Source organism: Scleropages formosus, chromosome 5 (assembly GCF_900964775.1).
Source record: "Scleropages formosus chromosome 5, fSclFor1.1, whole genome shotgun sequence".
NCBI classification, from domain to species: domain Eukaryota; kingdom Metazoa; phylum Chordata; class Actinopteri; order Osteoglossiformes; family Osteoglossidae; genus Scleropages; species Scleropages formosus.
Genome location: NC_041810.1, coordinates 22,244,727 through 22,262,600, shown reverse-complemented (window position 1 = coordinate 22,262,600; position 17,874 = coordinate 22,244,727). Strand labels below are relative to the sequence as shown.

At 47.0% G+C, this 17,874-nt stretch overlaps 1 protein-coding gene across 1 annotated transcript in view; it reads right to left on the bottom strand.

Annotated features, from left to right (window-relative positions):
* Positions 1 to 17,658, bottom strand: part of LOC108942402 (liprin-alpha-2-like) — a 39,325-nt gene extending 21,667 nt beyond the window's left edge. The window contains exons 1-12 of the mRNA XM_029252196.1: positions 17,560 to 17,658; positions 12,119 to 12,283; positions 11,259 to 11,333; positions 9,974 to 10,084; positions 5,871 to 6,092; positions 5,274 to 5,420; positions 3,764 to 3,898; positions 2,405 to 2,488; positions 1,851 to 1,982; positions 1,644 to 1,706; positions 1,345 to 1,436; positions 542 to 680 (exon numbers count right to left, since the gene is read on the bottom strand). Coding sequence (XP_029108029.1) covers positions 542 to 680; positions 1,345 to 1,436; positions 1,644 to 1,706; positions 1,851 to 1,982; positions 2,405 to 2,488; positions 3,764 to 3,898; positions 5,274 to 5,420; positions 5,871 to 6,092; positions 9,974 to 10,084; positions 11,259 to 11,333; positions 12,119 to 12,229 — 1,311 coding nt within the window. The 5' untranslated portion in view covers positions 12,230 to 12,283; positions 17,560 to 17,658. The remainder of the gene's footprint in view (positions 1 to 541; positions 681 to 1,344; positions 1,437 to 1,643; positions 1,707 to 1,850; positions 1,983 to 2,404; positions 2,489 to 3,763; positions 3,899 to 5,273; positions 5,421 to 5,870; positions 6,093 to 9,973; positions 10,085 to 11,258; positions 11,334 to 12,118; positions 12,284 to 17,559) is intronic.
* Between the last annotated feature and the right edge of the window lie 216 nt (positions 17,659 to 17,874).

The window sequence follows — 17,874 nt, the reverse complement described above, 5'->3', positions numbered from 1 at the left end:
TACTGAGAATTCTGAATTTCGATCTGTTCCCGCGCTTGCGATATGTGGCACGATACTCTCTCCCAATGTCGGGCGAAGGCAGCGAGCCGCAGCATCCACTTAACCACGCTCGCAGTCTCTGTATCGATCACGCCAACGAGCGTAAACAACCGATACTATGTCGAGAGCGTTTTATTTATTTTGCGTTTCTGCATCCCATCATGTCTACTCAACGCCCATGTGTATCTCCTGCTTCGGGTGAGAAGAAAAATAGGAAAGCAATTACTGCGGAGACGAAACTAAAGATACTGTGTTCTTTTTATGACTTACGATTTTTCCACTTAAAATGGGTTTGTCGGAATGTAACCCCATTGTTACTCGAGGAGCATATGTAATTCTATTTACAAATAAAACACAATCGCATATTACAGGAAGACTTTGGGGAATGAACATCCTGAGATGCTAATGACTGCAGTGTATATTTATGGCCCTATAAGGGAGTCATTCCGGCAGACTCATAAAGCGGTTGTGGCGAAGTTGCTCCTTGCTTCCGAGAGCTCACCTTCGGCTCCTCCCGACGGACGCCCATCCGGCCCTGTCTGGGTCTGCGCACCACCTTGGTGGACCTGTAGTGGTCGGACTGGGCATCAACCAGGGAGCCGAGGGAAAAGCGGAGCTCTGTGGAGGTGTCTAGGTGGGACCTGGTAGCGGGAGAAGACAACCTTCAAATCTCTCTTTGAGGGCGTATTGACCGACAAAGCAAGATGCTGCATGCAAAACAGCACGACTGCAGTGCAAAGCTGCCTCACCTCCTCCGTTCTTCTTCTTGCTTAAACAATTACCAAAGCAAATGTATTAGTGTGCATTAATAAAGTGCTGAAGGGGTACTAAGCAGACTCGCTCTGGTGCATCGCAAATTAAAGACAGTCTGCAACGTTCAGATGAGACCTACTGCTGTGAGATTAATTCCCCTATGAAATAAATCCATTAATTCATTCATTCGTCCATAATTAGAAATTACTGACACTCCCCAGCCGTTCTAAGATTATAGAAAGCACCACTTAAATTTCAGTGAACAAATTTAAAGTGTAATTTTATAAGTTTTGTCAGAAATTGCGTGGCTCTTACGTGCAAATACTAACACCATGCCGGTCGATCGGTGACAATCGTACAGCAGATGGAGCGGTCATCGTGAGCCGTCAAACCAAATGATGGGACTTAAAAATAATATGCTGAGGCTGATGGGAGAGCTGTCGTAAATATGGGTCGTTGTAAGTGGCATATTCTGTAAATTGAGGACCACCCGTGTTTAGCTTTTGTCCAAGGTGACATACAGGGGGTTTGACAAGTGAAAGTTCTGCTTACCGTGACAAGGCTGGTTCTGTAAGGGAGCCAGTCCTGATCCTGAGTTGATCTAGTTCCACTCTCAGCTTCTCGATCTCCTCCGCCAGCTGCGACTTTTTAAGCGTGGGTACAAGGGACAGGTGGTTCAGCGACAATGTTCCTCTACGGAAAACTTCTCAGTGTAACACACATAGTTCTGTGCTGGTCAGGGTGAAGTATAAGAAATTAATAAATAAATCTGGTGTAAATGTGTCACACAAAAGGTAAGAGAGCTTCGGTTATGGTCATCCTTTGTTCGGCGCACAAGAAGGGCTACCTACTTTCTCCTGCAGCGAATCCTCCAGCTGTTTCCTGTAGTTCTCCGAATCCTGTATTAAAACATTCTGAAAGAAAAATAATAATCCATCATTTGTGACAAACTTGCCCATGACCAAAAAAAAAAAAAAGGCTTTTATGTTCATGTATAGCTGACTGTTCACAAGGGACACAGCTGCGTCTCAGAGAAGCTTCAGCCGTCTTTTTCCTACCTTCTCCTCCAGCGCCGCCATCCTCTCTTTGAGGTGCAGCTGCAATCGCTCGTTGGACTCTGTAAGCAGCCTGTCCACGGTGTCCGACAGGCGCTTGTTGTGTTCCTCGTTCATCTTCTCCCTCTGTCGAGCCTGCCGGCAGCCCGTGCGGAACAATGCGGTGAAACATCACACGTCAAAGGCGTCACACACCAAGCATGTCAGACAGACACCGGTGCCGGCAAAATCCAGCCATCAAGAGCTGCAATGTTCCTCCTTTAGCCAATGGGTTCACACCTGAGCGCCAGGTGAGGTCGGTTCCGCCAAATCAGCGACCTTAACAATAACAATTGGCAAACCTCGCTGCTCCTGTCGACTGGTGTTTGCCCCCACTCGAGCTGAAGGGACGCATGGGTCCCGGCAGGCACGATGCACGCCGAGCTACGAGCTGTTCACAAGCCATGCTCTACACCTGGGAGGAGCAGGTGGCCAGAGCTGTCGTACTCCCATCATGCAGCTGACTGCTCCGCAGTACCGCGGGGGGAGGGGAACGAGGCGCCTCCTTGGGGACTCACTCTCTGCAACTCCTGGTTCCGCTCCTCCAGCTGGCCCTCCAGCTGCCGCATGCGCTCCTCAATGTTCCCGTGGCGTTCCTCCGCCTGCCGGACACACCAGAGGGAGAGGGGGAGGGGGGAGGGGGGCGGGCCCGCCGGTTTAGCAGCCGCGCAGGTCACCGGGTGAACAGGCAGGACGACAGGACGGACAAGCCAGGCGTCTACATTTCTGCCCATCTAGAAGCTCTGAGGTGGCGCAAGGCTGGCTCGGACAAGAGCGTAAGGCGTAGAGGGGTGGGGAGGCTCATTCAGACACGCAGCTGGACCACGCGGCTAGAGGCGCGCCAGCTGCGGGGGTGGGGGTGGGGAGAGGACAAGAAAGCTGCAGCGGTTCAGTCTGTGCGCAGAAAGAGACCAGCCAGAGGCATGCAGCTTCCCCACAGATCCAACACAAATGTGCCCTCTGTCCACAAGAAGCAGAAACTGCGCCATGGCTCTGTGGGCTATGAGAGGGAGGCAGAAACCCAAAAGAAAAGGAAGGGGCTGAGGGCAGAAAAAAGGGGTCTGATGGATTCTAGTCAGCAGAAGTAAGCAAAGTCCTGTGGGGCTACCTTCCTAAGTATGGAGTTCATGTCTTGGAGTTTAGCTTCCATAACAAACTGATAATCCTCTGCCGAGGGAGAGGAGCTCGAGTCGGACTAACCGGCCGACGGGAAAGGAGAGGGACAAATGCAAGAGTCAGAACTCAGAACATACACAGACACACACACACACACACTCTGCAACATGGCACAGGGCGACCGAACAAGAGCGAGAACAAACGTGGCAGCATGGGGAGCGCTGTCGAATGGGTCGGATCAGAACAGGGAGTCTAAGATGGAGAAGGGTCATGCATATGCAAAACCATCGTAATAAATTATACATAAGGTCGGCACAAATGAGTCAGTGCGGGGGAGGCAGAAAGTAAATGAAAATGGCCAGCTAACGTATTAATATGTGTTAGCTTGTTCGTTTAGGAGTGACAAATGTAGCATTGCATTCCGATTCAATTTCCACCAAGTTATTCCCGAGATGATGAAATTGTTATGTTAACCATTCTTAAAAATCTTGCTTACATGCTTTAAAGGAACAAACATTTATGATCCGTTGACTATTTCACAAAGGTTTGAACTAACTGAGCGTGTGTCAGCATGGGAATGAGGGAGTCCCATTCTCCTAGGAGTGTGTTGCTTCCCAGCCTGGACAATGATCCTAGTAGGGAACCACATAGCGTTGCGTTCTGGAGAAAAGGATGACCTACACAAGCCGAGAGTCATTAGCTATTGTGAGGAAAGCCTTTCGGTCGCATGCCTTCAACAGGAAGCGGGCGGCAAAGGTTACCTTTGTGAGGGCGGCTATCCTCTGGGCCAGCTCGGCCTCCACCTCGGGCAGCGTCTCTGCCTTCCTCATGGTTTGTTGTAGCTTCTGCTCGGCCAGCTCCAGCCTCTCCTGTAGCTGCCGGTTCTTCTCCTCCATCTGCAGACAGACGGGAGGATGAGCCCCGTTTCTCCTCCAGTGGACAGAGTCTCAGAGTTCTCATCGCCCAGCACTGAGAGAGAGTATCGTACTGCATATCGCAAGCGCGGGAACCGATCGAAATTCAAAATTCCAAGTACGGATTCTACCGAATTTGTATTGCTATCGTATCATTGTAACCTCCAAAAATCGTAAGTTGAACCATCATAAGTACAGGAGCATCCGTACACAGTTTTTAATAAATATAGATGACGTTTTGTTTTTATACAGCAAAATAGCATATATTCCTAAAAGCCAATCTGAGATAATCTTAAATCCAGGAGGCTCCACCAAACAGGTTCAAATTGGGTCTCACAGTTGTTCCAGGCAGCCCAGATAGTGCATATATTGGGGCAATATCACCCTGAAATATGGGAACATCACGAGAGAGCAGGATTTGTACCATATGGTGCACCTGGACCTGTAAAATTACCTCATACTGTACTCCTCACCCTCCATATTACAGTCATTGGATCTAATGACTCCCAAGAGACACCTGCCCAACGTGTTTAGCAGTTGGTGAAACTTTGTGAGTGGAAGGCATCCCCTCCATATATTAAAGAATTTTGCAGTTTTTATGAGAGATGAAGCTACAATTTGGGCCCCAGCTATTTTCCCTCTTCGGAACTCTGTTGTAGCCTCATGCTGCTTTGAAAATTCACAGAAAGTGTCATCATCAGAGGGCTTTCATAACTGACACACATACGGGCAACTCACCTCTGCAGCTGTGTAACTATAAATTATAGTAGTCATTTCAACATTAAAGTCCTTTTCCTGATGTGTTTCCATTATTTGTCCACCGCCACTATTTCGAATGAAGACTCTACTGCTGTCCAATACCTTACAGTCAACTGAAGAGCGCGTTTCAGCTCATGCTGAAGAAATTAGCGTCTCAAAGCCTATTAGCCCTGTGAAGCAGGTCCCATCAGAAACCCTGCTGTCATGTGATCTCAGAAGTTTTGTTCCCTTTTCACCGACTGCTTGGCAAGCAATGCGTCGGCGACAGATGCGCTGCTCTCAAAGGCATTGATTGGCAGCACTAATCATACAGAGTGCTTTCATTAGACCATCAAGTGATCCAGGGTCCCAAGGCGCTCCATGATGTGCCACCATGATGGACACTTCTCAAGGTCTTCTGTGGGAAGACATCAAGGGATATGAACCCAACAACTTGGCACCCTACAGCTTCAGAAGTCATGTTCCAAACTCTCAGGGCGTGGTTGCTGGCATGGCAACAAGTGACAAGATCAAGACTTGTTCATTGACATTTTAAGTAGAAAACCAAGCCATGGAAGACCAAGCCAAGTGACGAATATGAGAGGGGCGAGGGGATCACCTGTCTGAGGAAGGCCTCTTTGTTGGCCAGCTCGTTCTCCAGCTTGTCGCTGATGTCATGCAATGAGGTGGACTCCCGCTGGGCACTGAGGTAGCGCTTCTCCAGGGTAACAATCCGCTCCTCCATGTCCTCCTTCTGACACATGGCCTGCGCACACGTGAGCAGAGCAGAGCACCGCAGAAGTGTGTGTGCGCACATTTCAACATGGCATTCAGTGCAACACACTGACACAACCGTGAAACACGATGTCTTTCACGACGAACCATGGGAACGATCACAAAAACCGGCAGTCTGAATAATGCATGCTGAGGCGTGAGCAACCAATAATAATTTTTACTCTGGGCCACATCACGTTCAGCCCGTTGAGTTCATAAACACTGGCACACACTGACACAAATAGCACACACCCACACATGACTTTGCTTGGTCGTGTCTCCTTCCTCGTTTTCCACAAGCCAGTTAATGCACCAATTTGGCTCCTGCGATGTCCTCATCGTACGGCGCTTGGCTCATGGCGTACACCCGCAGCGCAAGGCAGCCACACACACATTCCACATTAAAGAAATATCAGAGGAGCTTCATCAATAATGCGCCTACTTCCTTGATGTCCCTCTGGTACTTGTTGCTCATCTCCTCGGACTTGATGAGGTCCTTGCGTGCCGTTTCGAGCTCCTGCTCCACCTCGGAGACACGCGAGGCCAGCGAGGACATGCGCTCCTTCATCTGGGCCAGCTCGTAGTTCTGCTTCTCCAGGAGCTCCTGCAGCTCCACCACCTGGTTGGCTTCGCTGGCGGGCTCCATGGAGCCGTTGGACAGACGCTGAGCACAAAGGGATACAGAAGGGGAGTCAGAGGACACACAGTGGGGTGATCATTTGCACAAACAGAAGAAGAGCTTTTAGAAGGAATCACGGAGAACTGCACCGAGACACTCGAGTGTTCGTCAGGCCTCACGATGCCGCAGACGCGAGAAGAAAACACTACGAAGACGATTTTTTGGGTCATTCCACCCCATTGTCACAAGTCATTGTAGGAGTCATCGTAGTGGTCCAGCTTCATCTGACCTGTTCCCTCTTAAAATACCATTTGATGAGAACGATGCTCCTGCTAAGAGAATTACACTCTCAGACGATGTCAAAATAACATTTCTTTCTTGTTTAGAAGTTCCGTTTATGACACTGCAAAGGTTACCAAGTCAAATATAAAGCGTCAGACTCAAGTGAAAGGAAGCACAAGTCTTAATATGAATGAGTTGTCAATGTGTCCATTAGCAGTTACTTCTCCGTCCATCAGACACAGAAAGGGCAGGATGAAACAGACAATGAATGAGCACGCAGGCAGTGTCGAGTGGGGTCGCGGCGAGCCAGAGCCTAACCCGGCAACACAGGGTGCAAGGTGTGAGGGGCAGGGGACACACCCAGGATGGGATGCCAGATCCGGAACGATATTTGCGGAACATCGCCCGGTGCTTCATGGTTTGTTGTCCACAAGTACTAACAAACATAGACGTTCGGGTTTTGGCTCCTACCTCCCAGTGGCGTCACTGGGGGGGGTGCGGACCGCACCAAGTGACACCATCAGAGGGGATGACACCAAAATGACTGTCGATAAAATTTGTGTGTGGGTGTGTTTCAGCAGAAATGTATTATTTTTTCGCAATAAAACGCAGCTTACATTTATGAATATACCTACAAGGGTAAAATTCTGTGCTCATTTACTTTTTGAACCTCCTAATGCCCTCTGCTCAGAGCTCTCATTATTACCCAATTACAGTGACATTTCAAATCACATGGTTTCGTCTCTGCACGCTACATTAACGCGCTCTGGTTTCCGTTGCTGCTGCTGTTTGTATCGCTGATTTTGTCAATTTTTTGGTGTTTTAGCTACAATATTGTGGAAATTAGTATCTGTGAACCTATATCAATAACATTAAAGTAAACATAATTTTGATGTAGTCGTTAAACGTTTTCACCTTGAATTCTATTGTTTTCTTACCCAATTTTCACTTTAAGCACATGAAACTATATAAATGTAAATACATTTAGGCTGTGTATATGATATTGCAATTTAAAGGTTTAATTTTAATTTTGCTAGTTGTTTATGTCACTAGTATTGCATTACATTCAGTGATATAGGGGAATTACGATTTATGAGTAACATTAGTACAAAAAACATAACTAAGGATTCTGTATGGTCTGGTACGTCGGGGGGGGGTGTGACACAATGAGTTACCGGACTGGGTGACACCAACCTTAGTGATGCCACTGCTCCCTCCATTTATGAAAAGAAACACAACAGAATGACAGCGACACCCACTACACTGGCTCAGAACCTTCCAGATGAAGAACGCTCTCAAAATGTGTGCAGCTGAACTGATGTGCAGCTGGACTTCAGTAAGATGAGAGTTTTGGAGCTTGGAGGTCTGAGATTACCTTTACAAACACCCATTACCACGGTAACAGCCTCTGGCACAGGGACATGAGAACATGAGAGCACTGCGTGGTCCACGGCATCTTAAAGAGGAGCCAGGTCGCCTCTCGTCTTTCAAACTGCCCCAAGGTTCGTGGCTATAATTGGATTTTTAAATTGTTTCCCATTCTTATTGGACACAGATTGCAATTGGGTGGCTTCCCTTCCAGACACAATTTGCTCTCTTTTTACATAATACATTTTTTTTTGGGACGAAACCCCTCCACAATGTAACTGTCAGAAAAAAGCGACGCTCGCTGTGAACGCAGATTGAGAGCTTCACTAGAAACGGATCCGTGGATCTGTCGACAAACTCTACTTGTAGGGACAGTTTCTGTGGTGTCGGGACAGCGCCTTGATAGCAGCTTGCTCACTGAGTGTTTGGTCATGGTAAAAGAATATCTCTCATTCGCGCATGCACACACACACACACACACACACACACACACACACACACACACACGCACACACACAAGAAGCAAAGTTAAGTATACTTGACAATTCCCTCCAACAGGAAGAGACACTGCTATCCCACCTGATCTCTGCTGGAGGCCATCTATTGCTTTCTACTGTGGGCCAAAGATCCAAATGAAGCTTTTGACAATCCTTCAAAGACCTTCTTTGGAGACCTTTTGAGCCTAAATCCTGGTGGAACATATCCATATTAATTTGTTCTTTACTAGTTCATTGTTGGGGGAGGTGCGGAGGTGCAGCGGGTTTGGCCGGGTCCTGCTGTGTGGTGGGACTGGGGTTCGAGCTCTGTTTGGGGTGCCTTGTAATGGATTGGCATCCCGTCCTGAGTGCGTGCCCTTCCCCTCCAGCCTTATGCCCTGTGTTGCCGGGTTAGACTCCGGCTTGCCGCGACCCCGCTTGGGACAAGTGGTTGTAGACATTGTGTGTGTAGTTCATTGTACAGGTGGTCTCTGATTTGAGATGGTGAGCTGGCGATGTGTGGTGTGATACTCTCTTGCGATGCTGGGCAGCAGCAGCGATCCGCATCTCCCAGTCTTTCACGTGGTCACTATACAGATACCTCCCCTATATGTACGTTGCATTTTGTGCATCCATAATGTCACAGAAACTTGCATTTGTGCTTCCTGCTACTGGTGGTAAGAAGAAGAGGAAAGCAGTTACTCTTGAGGAGAAACTCAAGATAATTGCCCAGCATGAAGGCGGCAAGCCCATAATGGTCATCGCATGTATGCTAGGCTTTGATGTTTAGTAGGTTACTTGAATTAAATGCATTTTCGACTTAGGATGGGTTTCGTGGAATGTAACCCCATTTAAATCGGGGAGCACATGTACTGCCAACCCATCCTGGCCACGTGCCCCGTGGTTCTGGGATGGGCTCCACACCACTGTGATCCTGACCTGGACAAGTGATTAATGAAAGCAGTCCCGTAAGTTGACAATTTTAAGTTTTAAGCTAATTAATTTTAATATTATGTTTCTACTCATTTTGATTCAAGGAATGTGATATTTAAATGTTGTATTTCTGGAAAAATGTAACTGCACAGTGCAATTGTACAGTACAGACACTCCATCAGCAACAGACTAGTATCCCATACTAGGGGATAGGCTGTGGACCACCAGAACAGTGTGCCACTGTGAGTAGCGCTGCTGTGTCACAATGCCTGGGTGGTATGAGAGGAAATGGGTTTGATCCCTGCTCAGTCTGTATGGAGTTTGCATGCTCTCCCCGTGTCTGTGTGGGTTTTCTCCGAGTGCTCTGGTTTCCTCCCATAGTACAAAGACATGCTGTTCAGGTTCCCCCATAGTGTGTGAGTGGCAGAGAGAGTGTGTTCCACTGATGTATGGATGAGTGACCCAGTGTAAGCAGTGTATCTAGCAGCATAAGTCTTTGGGTGCTCTGGTTTCCTCCCACAGTCCAAAGACATGCTGTTCAGGTTCACCCATAGTGTGTGAGTGACAGAGAGAGTGTGTTCCACTGATGTATGGATGAGTGACCCAGTGTAAGTACTGTATCTAGCAGTGTAAGTCACCACGGTGAATAAGGTGTGTGGGCTCATAACACTACATAGAGTTCATTGGAAGTTGCTCTGGACAAAAGTGTCTGCTAAATGAAGTCATGTAAACGTAAGCCCTGAAAGAAGCGGTGCAGAGTGAGTGATTATCGACAGTCAGGCCAGCGGAATGGGTTGATATGAAAACCATATTGTTAATGTGGGCCGGCTGAAATTTTGCTGTCTGAGTATACAAAGGGGTCACCACCTTGCCATGGACCTTTTGGGCTGTGTCAGTGGCTTCCTGCGGCTCCTCTCCACCTTCGCTCGACACCACCTTCCTCTGGATGTGGGCATTCTGCTCCCGCAATGCCGCAATCTGGGGTGGGGGGTGGGGGGGGGGCGGTCAGGGGGGCAGAGACACAACCAGACATTTAACAGCAATTCTGGGGGGAAAACTGAGAGAAACCGGGAGTGTGTGATGCAATAAAGTCCACCCCCCGGCCTACTCCCCCACCCCCAACCTGAAAATGTCCAGGTTTAATTGTGGCTTCTGTTAGAAACACATCTTGCAAATCACCCCAAGGGCACAGCGCACAACGGTACAAGAGTAAACCATGGTGGAGTTAGGGTGATTATTACCGTGTTCGGTGAAACCAGTCTCCCGTTAATGCAGCTCCATGTTTGACAGCCGCTCATGTTCACCGTGTTTATGTGTCCATGGGTTACAGACAACTGTTTGAGTGGGACACTTCCCAAAAAGGGCACTCGTTGGGCAGAATGGGAGCTGTTGTAACTGCTCTCCATCCTGCAGTCACACACTCTAAGTCTTATTTGGAAAACAACGATGATGGAAATGACGTCGTACACTCACAAGCAGTAGTGTGTGCAAAACCCGTAAAGGAAGTGAGAGACTTTCGAGGAGGAAGGCAGGAGTTCAGCTGAAGCCGACGGGAGTCGGGTCAATAAAACGGGATGTCCTGCTGCAGAAACATGGTACCCACATCGGTTCTCTGAACTTCGGATGTGCTGATAATAGAAGGTGTGACACCGGTTTTATGGTAAAATAGCGCTAGAGTATTTACAGCAGCTAAAGGAACGTTACGTCTCACAGCTGAAAGGGGTAAAAATCAGAAAGTTTACATTAACATCTTATGAAAAATAATGCAAACAAAAGATTTGCATGGTTCTCCTGTCATGTTCAATTATATGCAACCTGTTTATGGAAAAATTTTAATTAAAAAAAAAAAGCCTCCAGCTGCTGAACCACTGAACAAGGTACTTAGCCTAAATTACTCCAGTAAAATTACCCATCTATAAACACGGGTAAATAATTGCAAGTCGCTTGGGAGAAAAGTGTCACGTAAATGTAAATGTACCCTGGTTAACAAGGTAAGTGATATTGTACTGTGAGAAGGTCCAGCATCTGATACCCAGAACAGGCATCATCTCTTCGTAGTGCCACCATCTTTGCGGAGTTGGAGGGCTTGGTAGGAAAAAATATAGAGAAATGAGAATTTAAAAATAAAAAAAAAAAGAAAAGCCTTTGCTACCTCCTGGTTTGCTGCCGTCAGCTCCTCTTCCAAGGTTGAGACCCTCTCCAGCGACACCCGCAGTCTCTCCCTCACCTGAAATAACAGAAAACTGCCTTTACCCCAAAACTGGGTGAGACTTCATTGATGATTGTCTTTCTTTCCCCTGTTGGTGTAAGACAGGATTAATAAGGAATTTCTTTTTTGACCTTTAAACCCATTTATTCATTCCTGGGGAATCATTTCAACATGTTAATCTGTTTTTTCCAATGGAAAACAAATTTTTACAAAACTATATGAAGTTCTGTAAAGAAATAACAGACACCGATCCTAATAGGACATGAGCTGAGTGTGTTTGGAGGTTACGCAAGAAGTTTGCCATTTAAATATATTTCAAAACTTTCTAATAATAAGCTATTTGTAAGTGAAATGTCTGTGAAATTACTGGTCAGGCCTCTGAGCAAAATAAACTGAAATCACAGAATGACAGGAACAGTTAAGCCTGATAAATAAGGTAAGGTCAGTGTATTTTCTACCATATTAAAAGTCACTTGGAGCAAGCGAGACATGACGTAAATAAACTGTGGGGGGGAAAAAAAAAAAACAATGGGAAATGTACAAGTATTAATATAATTGACATCCCCAGGTTAGTACTGTAATCCACAGGTAAGTAGAGGAGCAGAAGTAACAAAGAAATCATTTCAGGACAAACAAGATCATTCCAGACGTTGAACACCACTGATGCTGGAAGACACCGCAGGGACAGCAAGAGTTACACTCTTTTCAGAGACTCCATTCGAGCTCTTAAACCTGTACAAAATATGCCAGGAATCATCATTTGCAATACGATGACGCTTAAACCCAGGTCGGTCTTTTCTCACCTTCTCATCAAGGGCCTTGTGGTGTTCGAATAAGGATTTGAGAGCTTTGAGGACCTCCACTTCGCTGGAGACGCCCGAGGGGGACTGGGCCTGCCGCTTCACAACAGTCATTCTCAGTGAGCGCTCGTGCCGAGATACGAGGCACTCCAGATGCTCCAGCAGCAGCTGGGAAGAGAGAAAGTCTTCACCACCACCATCATCATCATCATCCAAAGAGTTGATGAGGGTCTAATATGGCATGACCAGGAGGATTCAGGTTTTCGCCATGAACATCCAACTTCTATCACAGCACAATCGCACACACACACACACACACCATCTGAAACCGCTTGTCCCAAGTGGGGTCGCAGCAAGCCAGAGCCTAACCCGGCAACTGAGGGGGGTAAGGCTGGAGGGGGAGGGGACACACCCAGGACGGGATGCCAGTCTGTCATAAGGCAGCCCAAGCGGGATTTAAACCCCAGACCCACCAGAGAGCAGAACCCGGTCAAACCCGCTGCGCCACTGCACCCCCTACAGCACAATCACTGTCCCCTAAATGCTGCATAAAATAAAATATTTTATGCTATAAAATAATAATGTATACCATACATTATACCATAATGTATAATTTCATTAGGTAGCCGACAGTACTGTGTTGTACATCCAGTGTGTGTGGGTATGTTTGTCGAGAAAGTGCAGCAGTATTAAATGAAAGACTCTGAACCACGGTGATGATCAGGGTAATCGATCGAGGACTGATCACCGACAGCGAGAAGAGACAATTCAGTGCTGTGAACGGGGGGCCTTTATCGAAGTCTGCTGGAAACGGGAACACACGTACAATGGTTGAACTGTGGGAATCTTGTGTGTGTGTGTGTGTATGCATTAGAGGGACACCAGATGGATGATGTGCACTTCCTCACCACCCACTCCATGCTCAGAAAACACTGAGGGGTCGGGTACCTCCAGGCCACGCTCTCCTTCCCTGCGATTATCTAGAACGAGCGGCCGGTAACAAAAGTGGCCCATCTGGGTTAAACTGACAACCGCAACCTCCTCATAAACCCGAAGGTGAACATAAACACACGTCACACCGCACTCCAGCACAGCTGCCCGTCAAAACACCGACTTCTTTGTGTCGCTCGACTGCAACGCTGCAGTCCGGCAAGGGCAGCAATAAATGACAAACGTGTAGCCTAAGTGTAAAAGATGAATATGGAATAAAGGTTTAACACAGGCACAAATGGTGCACGCACGTTTGATATATCCTGCCCGACAGCGTTCTGCTGCATGTGTTAAATCAGAAAAAAGTGCCTTTTTATTTATGTCTTAGGTAATATATTTTCAGCTGACCATTTGCTTAACTGTTTTCTCAAAGTTATAACAACACAGTGGCTTTTACGCTTTAATGCACTGTAGTTTTGTTTGTTTTGAAGGCTCACCAAGACTTTGCATGCTGAATGTACACTCATCCCATGATACCTGGTGTGTCATGTATTCTGTCTGCTACTATTAATAACACTTGTCATTTATCAATCCAGAATTTCATTAATCTGGTCTGTGACAAGGGTGGATGGTGGCATTGTGGTTGGAGTGACTGCCTTTGGCTCTGAAGGTAGCTGGTTTGATCCCTGCCTTGAGCCCTGCCTTGAGCAAGGTGCTTGCCCTGCGATTGCTCCAGTACCTGTGCCTGGCTAACTAGTTGTGGACCTGCGATGGTCTGGTGTCTCGGTCAGGGTGCCCCACTCCTTCAGCCTTATGCCCAATGTCTCCGAGATGGGCTCCGGCTCACAGTGACCCTGCTCGGGACAAGCGGTTATTGATGCTGGTCTGTCACGCCCAGTCCTGGTGCACGACATTCAGTCGCTTGCAATAATCCGAAACTGCATCTGAAAACTGTGACAGACAGTGATGCATTGTGGGAATGGGGTACCGATGCTCTCAGCTACAGTCCAGCACTCATCGGTCTGGCTTGCATATCCACGTGTTTGTACTTGCATCCTCTTTTGCACCAATGCGGTTTTATTGTCTATTTACCAGTTTGTTTATTATAGTGCTGCATTTCAGAAAAATGACTCATAAAGAGAGAAACGTGAAAGAAAGTGCCAGGCTAAAGTGGAGAAGGCAGCGCATCCATGAGTGACTCATAGTTTGGAAAAAAGTTGGAAGTGTTAAAACGTACAGAGCGTAGCGAACGATATATTTCCAGCATTCAGTTTCTCTAAACCCACTGCGTAAATTTTTATTCTAAGAGAACAAATGAAAGCAAGAGCTGGAAATGTCGCCTCTCGGTCGGTCTGCTCCACTACCCACCTATCGCTCCTTTGCCTAACGCCACTGCCTTCATCTTCCTCAGGCCAGCTCACCCTATCACAATAAGTTTACTTTATAAAATCATTATTTTAAAATCTATTTTCTATACATTACTAACTGTCATTCCGGCTCTTTTCATGTGTTACACAACCGTGTCCTTATATTAGGCATCATTTAGTGTGATTTTGGGGTGAATTTGGGATGGAGTTGGAACAAACAAATTCATAACGAAAAAAAGTTCTTTGTTTTTTTTTTTTTATATTTGGTCACATTTCAAGAATGAATTGGGATTTTTTCAAAGGGGGTAAGTGCAAGAATTTTGGGATGTATAGATTATTTATCAATGTATTCGGTGCAAAGGCCTTGAATGACAGAATGCTGTATTTCCATATGACGGTCTTGGAAGAGAGCATCATGCTGAAGAATGAAACGTTTTCGGAGGAAAGCATTGCATAGAACAACGTCACGGCCTTGCAGGAGAGGACCTCAAAGCTCAGTGTGGCAGTCTGACTGGAGCGAAACCCACAGAGCTCTCTGACTTCCTGGGAAGAGACTGTGTTGAAGATCAACATGTCGTAGATGAATGTGACAGACTGGCAAGAGAGCACCCCACTGAGTAATGCAATATCCTGCAAGAAGAGCATCCCACAGCTCAATGTGATGATCTGGATGGAGAACATCCCACACGAGGCAGCCAAGGAGGGCAGGATGCAGTCTGCCCTTGAGCAGTAGAAGGACAGCGGGCAGACAGAGGCCCACATCACCAGCTCATACTGTTTAATCAATCAGAGACGGCTCCGCCGCCTGCGTCTCCATCTTGGCTGTCGGCCCGTCAGAATAATAAGTACCCCTCATCTCTTCCAACACTCCTGGCTTGTCACCTTCCCATTGTCCTGTTCTAACCACCAGACTTCTTGGATAGCGGACGCATAACGTGACGGAGTAAATCTGCTTCACATCAACCCCGCAGTCATCTCACCACATCTATAGCATCTGAATAATTAATCTAATAATAGAAAGCGAGTCAGAAAAGCACAAATTACATTCTGACTCATAATAACAGTCCTTGGGAGGATGCGGGGGTGGAAGATTCAAGGCGATAATGAAAACAGAGGCAATGAAAATGATATGTCTCTCTGAAGGACTGGTAGTGACAAGTCTCCTGGATTGGCTCCTATTTGGCCTCAGGCCGAAATCCAAAGTACAGCATTAATATACTGTATCACCTCCATTCCTTCAGAGAGAAAATATTATATTATGCGACCTATTGATGATGCTCGATAACTCCTTAGTGGTGAGATGTGCTTTTAGCAGTTATCGTCGAAGCAAAAATGTGGTCCAAATGCCCCCCCCCACATACATAAATCAGTAGCTAATTGAAAGCAGTGTGTTTTAGCAAAGGGATCTCCTCATGTGGCTTTTTAGTTCTGTAGTTCTGACTGCTGATCCTTTTTTTTTTTGCATTGCTTGGTTTATCATAAGGATCCAATGCACAGACACACTGAAACCGCTTGTCTGGAGCAGGGTCGCGGCAGGCCGGAGCCTAACCCGGCAATACAGGGAACAAGGCTGGAGGGGGAGAGGACACACCCAGGACAGGATGCCAGTCTGTCACAGGGTGCCCCAAGCAGGACTCAAACCCCAGACCCCCCGGAGAGCAGGCGCTGGCCAAACCCAACGCGCCACCGCGCCCCCTGAGGATCCAATGCATTTAACCAAAGATTGGATGTACAACTGGTCCCCGATTTATGTAATGAACTGTTACAAACTTTTCTGACAAGTATTTGGTATTTAATTTTTAATTAAAAGAGCTGGCATACAAGTTGATTTGTGCACCAAAGTTTCATCCGATGGGCCAATAGATAGCAATCAGGAATAAGTGCTGCCTTAAATTTAACTTAAATTTAACACCCTGAACTAGCTCTCACTAGGGCTCTTTATCGTGCTTTGTTATTTACAATATTTCATAAATATTCAACTCAATTTATTTACACCCAAGTGCTCTTCTCACACAGTGACACAGAGCACTGAACAAGGGATCAAAGGCATAATAGAAATAAAAAGGCTGGCTATACAAACACACAGCCAAGGGCCTTGGGATGGGCAGGCGTGTGCACGAGGCATCCCGGCTCACCAGAGGGATGGGCCGTCCGGCAGCCTGGTCTCTGCGAGCTGCTCGGTGGGGGGAGGCAGAAAGGGGTTCCACTGCTTTGTTCCCATCCGAAAAACAACGCGTTTGCTTCCCAGTCTGTGGAGCTGTCATATTATATTAACTTACTTAGCTGATGCTTTTCACCAAAGCAAGTTACAGTTATTACAAACATAGAATTATTTACCCATTTATACAGCTGGGTAACTTTACTGGAGCATTTTAGGGTAAGTACCTCGATGAGGGGGTACTATAGCTGGAGGTGGGGATTGAACCAGTGACCTTTGGAGCCAAATACAACAACTAACCACTACGTTACCAGATGTCCCTATTACATTTATTTAGGAGATTTTCTTCAAAGCGACTTACAAATCAGAGCAAATAACTCTGCATTTCACAACAAAGAGTCCTGTCTTGGAAGGGAGGGGTGCGGAGGCAGGGTGGTGCAGTGGGTTTGGCTGGGTCCTGCCCTCTGGTGGGCCTGGGGTTCAAGTCCTGCTTGGGGCACCCTGCAACAGACCGGCATCCCGTCCTGGGTGTGTCCCCTCCCCCTCCAGCCTTATACCTGCGTTGTGGGGTTAGGCTCCAGTTTGCCGCAACCCCGCTCAGGACAAGCGGTTTCAGACAGTGTGTGTGAGTGAGTGAGTCCTGTCTGTAGACCTAAAAAGCAGGAAGTTTTTCTTACAGCACCGTTTTTACTCGAACAGCAGCATATAGAATTGATGACCAGCCCCTATCCTATTCTGTGTCACCTTCAACCTTTCCAATAAAGAACAAACTTTCAGTCTCAGTTAATTTCATAAGCACGGGACAAACTGTTTCTACAAAAATTATGGGCTCTGAAATTGTATAACATGACAATGGACTTTGGAGTCAGGGAAGAGCAACGAGCCTTTTGGAGAAAGACATGCAGTGGAGGACTGTAGAGGCTTGTACTGGTGCAAGAACCTCCCTCCAGCACCAGATTCCCATGTGCCTAAGGGTCTTCTGGACTCACTCGTGTGTTATTCCTCTCCGCCTTCAGCTCGGCGATTTCCTCCTCCTTCTCCAGAAGCTGTTCCCTGCAGACATTCAGTTCCTTAGTCAGGGCTGCAAACTCCTGCAAGAGACACCCAAGAGAGCAAAAGTGAGTCACATCCTCGCATTTTCGCCGTAGATTGCACTGATTTACCAACATGTGCTTCAAAGTGTCTTCCGTAGCTTTCAACCTTTCTGCCCCAAGGCCAGGTCTTTAACCACAGACTCAAAGGTACAGAGGCATCTTTTTGAAACTGGGCTCTAAAAATTCGCAGCATTCCTCCTCGTCAATAAA